A 12,027-nucleotide genomic window follows, 5' to 3' on the forward strand; every position below is an offset into this window, starting at 1 on the left:
CCAAAGACATGTGGCTGAATACATTTTGGCCTAAATGTATGACTAAAATTGAGTTTATTGGATTTTTCTACTAACAAAAAGTAGAAAATATAATTTTTTTTCAAAATTTACGGTCTTTTTACATTTATATCGCAAAAAATAAAAATCGCAGAGTCAATCAAATACCTTTAAAAGAGAGCTCTATTTGTGGGAAAAAAAGGACGCAAATTTTGTTTGGGTACAACATTGCATGACCGCGCAATTACCAGTTAAAGCAGCGCAGTGCCAAATTGTAAAAAGACCTCTGGTCATTGACCAGCAAAATGGTCCGGTCTGAAAGTGGTTAATTTGTATTTTAATTATCCATGTAGAAATGTGTTGATTGTGGAATAGCACTGTTCTTTAAAACATTCTTACTACAATTATGCGGTAATTTACACACAGACAGGCAAATAGCATTTTCAGAAATGATCAGCAAAGGCTGCTCCCATATTCCTCCCATTACAGGTCTATTTTCAGTGGGCAGTGTTGACTGCATGAGTTAATGTTTAAGCTGAACATTCTCTGACAGTCACCCGCCCTTCCTAGAAGTAAAGAACACTTCCACTTTCATTTCTGCTTCATTCGTTCCAGCATGGCGTTTGTCGATCTAGAAGAAGAGCTGAACTGCTCCATCTGTCTGGACATCTATAACGATCCCGTGTCACTAAGATGTGGACATAACTTCTGCCAGGAGTGCGTGGTGACTGCGCTGAAAGCACAGAAGTCCAGACCATATACCTGTCCCGAATGTAAAGCCGAGTATGCTGAGTGGCCTCAACTGGAGAAAAACAGGAAGTTACGTAACATAGTGGAAGGTTTCCTAGTTAAACAGAAAGACCAGGAGAAGATATTATGTACGTATTGTGTTAAATCTTCTGTACCTGCTGTTAAGACCTGCCTCCATTGTGAGATCTCTCTGTGTGTGGAGCACCTGGAGGCCCACAACAAGAACTTGGATCATGTTTTAACAGAACCCACCTCCTCCTTCGGTGGTAAAAAGTGCTCCATACACAAGAAACCTTTGGAGTTCTACTGCTGTGAAGATAATACTTGTCTGTGTACATCCTGTTGTTTGGTCGGAAAACACAAAGGACACAATGTGATTCTAGTAGAAGAGGCCGCCAAGCTGGCGAAGGAGCGACTGATAAATGCTCTAGATAAACTCACCCCGTTGGAAGACAAACTTGAAAAACGAGTCCGGAGTCTTCAGGCGCACAAAACAAAAGTGCAAGGCAAAGCGCATTCTGGAAAACAACAGGCTACCAACCTGTACAAAGAAATCAGGAGACAGGTTGAAATCGAAGAGAAAAAAGTTTTGAATGACATTTCCAAGATGGAAGAACACGTTTTACTCAAAGTCTCCTGTATGATCAAGGAGGTGGAGTCACAAAAGGCCAAGCTGTCCAAGAAGATAAGGGAAATTAAGAAGTTGAGTGACATGACTGATCCAATAGCTGTTCTGCAAAATGAGCAACCAAATGTAGATGAAGCTTCTGAGAGCCAAGATGTAAAAGCTGATAGAGACTTGGCCATCCCTGATCTGGATGAGGTTTTGATGGTGCTGACTTTGAAAAAATCCATTAATGATTTTATAAACAATGCAAACTTGAACGTTTCTTCCGATGTAAAAGAAGCTTCTGACATGTTTCTGGATATCAACACTGCCCATATGAATGTGGCTTTATCACATGACCTGAAGACAGTGTCATTCTATGCAACGCCTCAGGATAGATCAGATTTACCAGGGAGATTTACATACTGGAGCCAAGTGTTGAGCACCAAGAGCTTCTCCACAGGGCGGCATTTCTGGGAGATAGAAACCAGTGACACTGGAGCACGTGAATTTGGGGTGTGCTACCCTAGCATGGAAAGGCATCAAGAAGAGTCTGGTGTTGGAGAAAACAACAAGTCCTGGGGCTTACGACTCACAAAGAATAAATATTTAGCTGTACATAATTCATTTCCACATCAAGTTCCTCGCAAATCTCCCTGTATGAGATATGCTGTGTACCTGGATTACAAATCCGGACACTTGTCCTTCTATCAGCTATGTGATACCATCCTGCATCTGTATACCTTCAAGGCAACCTTCACTGAGCCCCTGCATGCTGTTTTCTATGTGGATGATGGCGCTTGGGTAAAGATAAAGAGTTAAAGAGGTTCTCTACTTTCTGGCTGGTGCAAAAAAGTTTTTTCTGTATTTAAACCTGAACCTCAGGAATGATTTTAATTCTGTACTTACATTTTGAGGGTCCACTGTGGAAGATGTCACTACTACAGTGATCGCTGCTGTCTTCTGGGTCCTGTGGCAACCAAGCAGCTGCCCCACTGCACACAGACGGTCGCTCACTTGGCACTGCCCATTACCCATTCACAGAAGACCTTCAATGTAGTACACTATCAGTGATTGGCAGCTACCACATTGGCTCCTCAGGTATGATGTGCATACTTACACTGGTCTAAGCTGGACCAACATAAGTATGCTATTAAGATCATACCTGAAGTTCAGCTTCATATTCAAACTTTGGAATCTGTTTTTAATTTATAGGGGACCTCTGGGGAAAATGTGAAACTTCCCTTGCCCCCCTGCACTGTAAAGGTTAAATGCTAATTTTAGTCTAGGGCAGCGTTTCTCAACTCTAGTCCTGAAGGCACCCCAACAGGTCATGTTTTCAGACTTGCCATTATTTTGCACAGGTGATTTGATCAGTTTCACTGCCTTAGTAATTACCACAGCCGTTTCATCTGAGGGTAATCCTGAAAACATGACCTGTAGGGGCTCCTTGAGGACTGGAGTTTAGAAACACTGGTCTAGGATACAATTAAAAGAAGCTTCACTTATCTTATCCTATGCTCTCCTGACAGCCCACACTCTCCTCTTCTCTCCTAAACCTCTGTGTTGTAGGGGACCCTCAGCTAAGGATGAGCTCAGGCATGCTTGCACAGCCCATGTGCAGAGCCGCCAGGAAGCCAGCTCAGTGCTAATCACAGGCAGCGAGTCATTGCCCCGATGTGTGGCTGCAGAGATCGGGAAATGTCTCACTGCCTGTGATTAGACCAGCGCTGCGCCGACTTCCTGGCGGGCTCTGCACGTGGAGCATGCGAACACGCCTGAGCTCATCCCTACCCTCAGCATTCTCACTTATAATGTGGACCACTGGTTCTGCTTTGTTGGTGATCATGTAAGAGAGGTTGCAATTGATAGAGCTGTGAAGAGCAGTGGCTTTGGGGAACCAGTTGCATGGAGAGGGAAGGAGCCAGCAGGTGAAAGAGATATGGTAAGTAAAATTGCATATAAAGGAACCCTGAAACAAAAATGAGCATTTAATCCTTGCAGTGCAGGTTGATCAACCGCCCATTTAGAATTTTTCCTGGAGATCAGCCGCCCATTTTAAACTCCCCTCTGATACAGTACTTAAGACAATATTGGTGGTTTGTAGCTGCGACTAATCATTCGTACAAGTTGCTAATGGCAGCGATTAATAGCTAGTGGAAAATTTCCTATAGCCTCTGGCAACTTGTTGCACATCATTATGTTAATGCTCTTCTTTAGCAGTTTGTAGCTAAGCCATAAATGTGAATGCTGAGCAATCGTTGTTAGCCAACATGAAACGCTGTACAAACTCGTAAAATTGCTGTAAAATGTTTGAGTTTGTAATTTCATAGATTAGTCACTGCTACAAAATTGCTAGTGTGTTAAGGCTAAAACGTCACTAACTGCATACTTGTTTGTATCAGCGATTCGTTAAAGCAGTATTAAACCCAAAAGTGTAATATATTGCAGATCCCCAATCATTAGATGTGGTGAGTGCATTTGTTTTATTTTTTTTTAGGCTTTCTCCCTCAGTTTTCACCTGGTGATCTGGTCAGAAACACACCTCCTGTATAAGGGTCTGTTCACATCTAAGCATTTTTAGGCGTTCTTCTGCTCTAAGCCTCAGCTCTAAAAACGCCCAACAAGGCAAATCCCATTCATTTCAATGGTCCCTGTTCACATCTGAGCATTCCGTCACCTAAAGCAAAATGCCTATCGCTCAAAAAAGTACATGAGCTTCTTTTTTGGCAGATTACAGGCGTTTTACTGCTTTTACATTAGTGACCTTTGAACTTCAAAAAGCCTGTACAGAAACGCTGCAAAAACTCGCCAAAAACACCTGGAAAACGCCTGTAAAATACCAATGCCTAGATGTGAACGGAGCCTAAAGCCTCATACACAGGATCGGACTTTGTACAAACTTTTCCGTGGACTTTTGTACAAAGGGGCCGTAAGTTCGTATTGTATACACACGATCTGACTTTTTAGGCAACAAACACAAACGTAATGACGTTTCAACGTACTGATGACACTTCAAAAGAGGATGTTCGATTACTCCGGCGCCACCCTTTGGTCAACTTCTGTATTGTTGTCTGATCTTTTGCATTGGTTCTGAGCATGCGTCTTTGTACTTTGTACAAAAGTCCGATGGTTTTGTGTACACATGATCGGACCTTGCTCCATTGGACTTATGTTGTCAAAAAGTTTGTCCGTTCGCACAGCCAACAAAAGTCAGATGAAAACCGAAAAAAGTTTGTCCGATGGAGCGTACACCCGGTCGGATGTTGCCCCACCTAATTTTCATGTTTGTTGTCAAAAAGTCCGATCGTGTGTACAGGCCTTTAGAGTGCCCCCACTCTGGATGAAGGGGCAACAAAAGTACTTTTGAACAGCAGCATTGTTAGTCTTTGGGGAGGGGAGTGTTAGATGTACTCACAGATTTAAATTAAACTAATTAAAGCAAAACTCCAGCTAATACTTTATAAAGAATTACAGCAGTTTTTTTTTTCCTTTTGGGATAAAGGTTATAGATACTGTAAAAAAATAAGTGCATCATTGTAAGAAACCCTGTCAGTGTTAAATGGTTTGTCTCATCTCTGTAACTGATACATTCTGCTGAAGAGCTTACTGGTTGGATCACCAGATAAAAATTGAAGAAAGCCTAAAAAAGAAATCTAAAGCAGACATCACATCTAAGAACTGGTAATGGTAAATACATGTTTGCTTTTGGGTTTAATACTGTTTTCAGTAGGGGGAGGTCAGTAATGACAGTACAGGTTTGGCAGTATGAGTGCATAAAATGCATGACACCTGTACCTAAAACCAAAAACAATCGCCCTTAGTGCCCATTTACACCACAAAAACAACCTCCTAATCTGTTCCAGATGCGTTTCTGCATGTGAGTTTTTAATGTGTTCCAGTGAATTTTTGATAGTTCTGGCGGGAAAAAAGCAGTATGTTGTACTTTTTTTTCTGAAACTGAAACACACTGCACTGGTGTGAACTACGCCTTTGGAACTCATATAGACTACTTTCCATGTGTTTTTGATGCAGAAAAAAAAGGACTGCACTGCATGTGGTGTGAACGGGCCCTTAAAGTGGTTGTATACTAAATTTTTTTACTTTTACCTACAGGAAAGCCTATAATAAGGCTTACCTGTAGGTAAAAAAAAATATCTCCTAAACCTGTACGGTTTAGGAGATATTCCCCTCGGTATGCGCCGCTGACTGCAGCGGCACATGCGCACAATGGGATTCTCGGCCTGAAAATCTGGCAGTGGCCGACCGGCCGGAATGAAATCTCTTGCGCGCATGCGCGGGAGTGACGATATCGCGGCTCCGGCCACTCACAGCGCCGGAGCCGCGATACCCGGAAGAAACGCCGAGGGAGCATGTCAGCTCCCTCGGAGTGGATCGGGCCAGATGTTGGGGCCTTGTTCTAAGGTACGTATTTCATAATGAGCTAGTATGCGGTGCATACTAGCTCATTATGCCTTTTGCTTTGCAGGTGTTAAAAAAAAAAAAATAATTTGCGGGTTTACTACCGCTTTAAAGGTAAAACTGGCCATTAGTTTCAACGAGTTCCTGATCAGCCAAAACTCAAGCCATGGGGGGCCCTGTTGACACCACCCAGCTTGAAAAACTTTGAAAGATCAAAGGAGCCAGTTACAGATACTGTTGGAGTATTCAGACAGCCTCAGGTACTGGCTGTCTGAATACAACAGCCAGCAAGGCTCTGTCCATCCATGCTGTTCAGCTTGGATAGAGGAATCCGGTGTTTCTTTAATTCAGCCCATAGGACAAGTTATATACATATGTCTAGCCTTAGTCTTTATACAGCGGGTAAAATAAGTATTGAACATGTCACCAATTTTACAGGTAAATATATTTCTAAAGGTGCTATTGACATAAAATTTTCACCACATGTTGGTAACAACCCATGCAATCCACTCATACATACAAAGAAACCAAAACAAATAAGTTCAGAAATGAAGTCATGTGTGTAATAAAATGGAATGACACAGGGGAAAAGTATTGAACATGCTAATACTTTGTGCAAAATCCTTTGTTGGTAGGTAATGACAGTTTCAGGACACCTCTTGTATGGAGAAACTAGCAGCATGCATTACTCAGGTGTGATTTTGGCCCATTCTTCCACACTAATGCCCTATGCACACAGTCGGACATTGCGACATCAAAATCCATCGATTTTTTTACGACAGATTTTAGCCCAAACTTATCTAGCATACACATGGTCGCACGAAGTTGTCGGAAAATCCGATCGGGACTATAAAGAGGCCAGTAGCCAATAGCTTTCGTCTCGTAATTTATTCTGAGCATGTGTGGCACTTTGTCCGTCGGAATTGTCTACACACGATCAGAATTTAAATGATCGGATTTTGTCGGAAAATTTTACATCCTGCTCTCAAACTTTGTGTGTTGGAAATTCCGACAGAAAAAGTCCGATGGAGCCCATACACGATTGGATTTTCCGACAACAAGATCCGATCGCACATTTTCCGTCGGAAAGTCCGACCATGTGTACATAGCATAACAGTCTTCAAATCTTCAAGTAGTGGTGTAACTAGAACCTTCAGAAGAGCCCCAATGCAAGAAACCACGAAGGGTCCCCCTGCCCCTGGACAGGGCCCTTTCCTCTGAGCCCAGAGGCGGAACAACAGGGTCCGGTCGCAAGTGGGTGGCTGCATGTAAAGGAACCGATTTCCCCCGCTTCTCCTCCTCTCCCTCCCGCAGGCATTCAGCGGCTGCAGGAGGAAAATGGAGAGATCAGTTCCTCTATGTCAGTGTTTCTCAATCTTTTTGCAGTCAGGGCACCCTTGAAGTACACCCCTAGGTGAATGGGGCTGCACTGCAACCACCCATCAACTGTGTGCATTGCATGCAGCTGCATCATAGTGATGATGCATTTAAGGGGTTAAAACAGGTGGTCAGGAGGCAACATATTACCTCTTTACCGGCTGTCAAATGCCTCAAAAAATTGATCTGAGCATGGATCGCTTTATAGAGGAAAAGCATTTTTTTGCTGGTACTATGAACAAGCAAAGAAAAAATCAGTTCTGATTGTACACATATAGGGGTCAGGATTAAACACGCAAACACATATAAACACATGCACACACACACGCATAATAAACACACATACATACATACAGATAGCCTTTTAAAAAACGGCAGTGCTTTACCTTATCTCTTCCTGCGGGGTACTGCAATGTAGGGGGAGACAAAGAGCACAGCACACACCGTGCTTTCACTTTAAATGTAATCAATGTGACGAGCTCCCTGCACAGTGCCGATTACAGTTCGGCTGAGGATCGGGGAGCTCGGTCTCAGCCACCCTTGTCGCTCCTCCTATCGAGGGATACAAGGGGGCCCGGTCGCCATGGCGGCCTCAGCAACCTCTATTATTCCGCCACTAGTTCTGTGGACCTCTTCTATGAACTCTTATCTTTAGTTTCCATAGATTTTTCTATTGGATTAAAGTCAGGTGATTGGCTGGGCCATTCTAGCGGCTCTATTTTCTTTCTTTGAAACCAATTGAGAGTTTCCTTGGCTTTGTGTTTGGGATCATTGTCTTGCTGAAATGTCCACCCTCGTTTCATTTTCATCATCCTGGTAGATGACAGCAGATTTTTATCAAGAATGTCTTGGTACATTTTTCCATTCATCCTTCCTTCAATGATATATGAATCTGCCAGTATTGTATGAAAAAAAAAAAAAACAGCCCCACACCATGTTTCCACCTCCAAATTTCACTATTGGTAGGGGGGGGGGGGCTTCGGGGTGATGTGCAGTCCCATTTGACATGATGTGTATTATGGCATCCAAAGGGTTTCTGGTCTCATCTGGCCAGACTATATTCTCCCAGTATTTCACAGGCCTGTCAAAATGTTGTGTAGCAAATTTAAACTTTTTCTTCAGCAATGGAGTCTTGTGTGGTGAGCATGCATTCAGGCCATGGCAGTTGAGTGCATTACTTACTGTTTTTTTTTTTTTTTTTTTAAACAATTGTTCCTGCTAATTCCAGGTCTTTCTGAAGCACTCCACAAGGGGTCATTGGCTCTTGGAAAACTCATCTGATAATTGTTTTCACTCCTCTGTCATAAAATCTTGCAAGAAGCACCTGGTTGTAGCTGGTTTATGGTGAAATTATGTTCTTTCCACTTCCAGATTATGGCCCTAACAGTGCTCACTGCAACATTCAGAAGCTTAGAATCCTTCTGTAAGCAATGCCATCAGTATGTTTTTCAACAATAAGGTTGCGAAGGTCTTGAGCAAGCTCTTTGCTTTTACCCATCATGAGATGTTTCTTCTTTGACACCTTTTTATAGTCCATCAGTTGAGACTGAACCAACCGATATTAATTTGTACTGACAAGGGGCCAGATTGATTTCTAATTACTGATAGATTTCAGCTGGTGTCTTGGCTTTTAATACTTTTTTTCACCCCCCTTCCTTCATGTGTTCAATACCTTTTTTTTTTCCTGTGTCATTTAATTTTATTACATATAACTTAATTTCTGAACTTATTTGTTTTGGTTTCTTTGTATGTATGGATTGCATGGGTTGTTACGGACATGTGGTGAACATTTCATATCAATCCTACCTTTACAAATATATTTACCTAGAAAAATGATGACGTGTTCAATATTAATTATTTTACTGTAGCTAGTCCATCATGGGGCAATGATGTATGTTGTATTGCATATGACACAGAAATATGTGACATGTATTTATCAATAGAGGGTTGAATTTTAGATGATCCCTTTTAATGTTTTTTTTTTTTTTTTATGTTGATAGAATATGGATTTCTTTAAATGTAAAATGACATACACAATAATTATTTGTAAAATGAGGAAATATACGAATCATCAAATTGCAGGAAAGTATTGCATTCAGATGAAATAAAAATTTACTCGGATCCCCAAATTTTCATCACCAGAATGCGCCGTTTCCTATTCTAGGGAATCCAAATTTCCCTCCCGGTTTGGAATCAGGAATATTTGGGAAATTAAAAAAGAAAGGATGTTTCCAGGCCTCACACTTTCTGAGGTTTGGTAAGTGGCCATCAATAGAAATATTAACACGACTAGGAGGACAATACGAATTGCCCTTCTGGCAGGCGTTACAAGTTAAACACTTTCTTGAAACATTGGGACCCGCCGAAGGGTATGGTCGACCTCTCACTAAGTTTGAGAAGTACTGTGGGGAGAGTGAACCTCTCTCCCATATGATCTCTAAGATAAATGCGTTAACAGCACCTCCTGAGGATTTTGGTATAGCGAGTTTAGATAAGTGGGAAAGGGACCTTGAACAAACTTTTACACCATCCCAACGGCAGAAAATAATACATTTAACTTTTAAATCATCTAGATGTACTATTATACAGGAATTAAATTACAAAGTACTAATGCGTTGGTATTACACCCCGTCTCGAATGAATAAATTCTCTTCAGAAATGTCGGATAGGTGTTGGAGGTGGTGTAAGGAGAGAGGCACCATAGCCCATACTTTCTGGTTTTGTCCAGTAATTAGACAGTTTTGGCAAGAAGTTCAGAGAATCTCTCAATTATTTACGGATTACCAGATCCCGGAAGACCCAGCTTTTTTTCTTACTACAATGCTCACAAATTCCTTTAGAGAGATACAAGAACTCAATGCTATGCCATTTGGTGAATGCAGCTAAAAGCTGCATCACCATACGTTGGAAAGAACCAGGGACACCTCGAATCTCTAATTGGTTAAATAAAGTAAGAAGAATTGGGATCATGGAAAAATTGATCCCTATGTCTTTGGAGGAAAGTGAATGTCTACTGCAAGTCTGGGCTCCATGGGAGTCATTTTTACAATCAGAGGAAGGGAAAGGGTTAATTGGAGAGGAACAAGTGATGTGGCACAGGTCCCTCTGTCGGCAGGGGCAACATATTTATTTGTTTGATTTGGGATTCCCTGGGTTTTTATTTTTTTTTTCCTCTCTCTCCTCGGTTCTATAAGTCCTTCACGGGATCTAGGGCCTTGGAGCAGAGGGTTGTTGAGGGGAATCGTTATTGTAATATTGTTAGTTGCTTATACCGTATATACTCGAGTATAGGCCGACCCGAATATAAGCCGAGGCCCCCAATTTACCCCCAAAAAAACTGGCAAACTTATTGACTCGTGTATAAGCCGAGGGTAAGACATGCCTGTCCATCCCTGTGTGTGTGTCCGTCCATCCCTGTGTGTCCGTCCATCCCTGTGTGTCCGTCCATCCCTGTGTGTCCGTCCATCCATCCCTGTGTGTGTGTGTGTGTCCATCCATCCCTGTGTGTGTGTCCATCCATCCATCCATCCCTGTGTGTGTGTGTCTCCATCCATCTGTGTGTGTGTGTGTGTGTGTGTGTGTGTGTGTGTGTGTGTGTGTGTGTGTGTGTGTGTGTGTGTGTGTGTGTGTGTGTGTGTGTGTGTCCAGCCTACCTGTGTCCCGAGCCTTGCCTCCGTCCCGTGCCTTGCCTCCGTCCCGTGCCCTCTTCGTCGGCGCCTCGGCGGCCATTGTAAAATTCAAAAGCTGCGCCGCCGCCTTCGCCTGTGATAGGCGGAACACTGAATTTCCCAGCAGCCTGTGTTCCGCCTATCACGTACATCGTATCATCCTCGTCCGTAGTACGAGGATGATACGATGTCCGTGATAGGCGGAACACAGGCTGCTGGGAAATTCAGTGTTCCGCCTATCACAGGCGAAGGCGGAGCCGGAGGCGCGGCTTTTGAATTATAGAATGGCCGCTGTCTGTCTGCTCGACACGCTGATCGAGCGGGCAGACAGCGATGACTCGAGTATAAGCCGAGGGGGGCACTTTCAGCCTCAAAAAAGAGGCTGAAAATCTCGGCTTATACTCGAGTATATACGGTAAGTTGCTTATAAGGAAAAAAAAAAAGAAAAAATTTGGCAGGAATGCACTGTGTATCATTAGTTAAATTAATAAGTTTTTGTTTTGTAAATTGATTTGATAAGTTGTTCTATGTAATAATTTTTTGTGATCTTTGTCATGTATTCCTGCAGAGAAATAAAGTATTAAAAAAAAAAAAAGAAATAAAAAGTTGCATAAGATTTTTTTTGGAATGGAATCTGCATTTTCACTGCGAAGAATGATTTGCTATGTTGTGGGAATAGGGTGTTTTAGTTGCTCAGCATTTTAAACAATAGCAGTTAATATTATTATTTGTGAGGTGCTGATCATGTGTTTGATACTATAGAAAAAGTATTAGGCTACATGCACATGGGCAATTTGGGCTGTTTGTCAAAACGGAGTGTTTTAGGCACCCAGGAGGCACAGGTACAGCATCCAGTCTCATTGCCAGCACCCTGTCAAAATCTATGAATGCCCACCACATTCCAGGCATATGACCCTACATGCAAGTACCACTCAGTACAGCCACCGTGTAAGACAGGCTGCTGCATCTGTTTCTCCCAGGTGCCCACAAACGCTAGGATTTGACAGACATGGGCCAAAAGGCATGCATCTATGAAACCCTAAATACACTGCCTTGAAGATTTAGATAAGTAAAAATGTCTTGTGATGTGACCTTACTAGTCTTGATACATAGTGCTCATCATTGGAGAATGTATTTATGACACTGTATTCCTGTTTGGGTCTTGGGTCCTGTTATATTATTATTGAATTTCTCTGCCAATTATAT

The 12,027-nt window shown here is 42.3% G+C and overlaps 1 protein-coding gene across 1 annotated transcript; it reads left to right on the top strand.

The window, feature by feature from the left end:
- Window positions 1-537: 537 nt before the first annotated feature.
- LOC143924756 (E3 ubiquitin/ISG15 ligase TRIM25-like) lies at window positions 538-11,416 on the top strand. Its single transcript, XM_077449204.1, has 2 exons — window positions 538-10,426; window positions 11,242-11,416. Exon 1 carries the CDS (start codon window positions 614-616, stop codon window positions 2,174-2,176), a length of 1,563 nt encoding a protein of 520 aa, XP_077305330.1. The 5' UTR covers window positions 538-613; the 3' UTR covers window positions 2,177-10,426; window positions 11,242-11,416.
- The last annotated feature ends 611 nt before the right edge of the window (window positions 11,417-12,027 follow it).

The sequence above is a fragment of the Lithobates pipiens genome, unplaced genomic scaffold (assembly GCF_037356315.1).
Source record: "Lithobates pipiens isolate NorthernLeopardFrog02 unplaced genomic scaffold, aLitPip1_a1.2 Scaffold_22, whole genome shotgun sequence".
Lineage (NCBI taxonomy): Eukaryota > Metazoa > Chordata > Amphibia > Anura > Ranidae > Lithobates > Lithobates pipiens.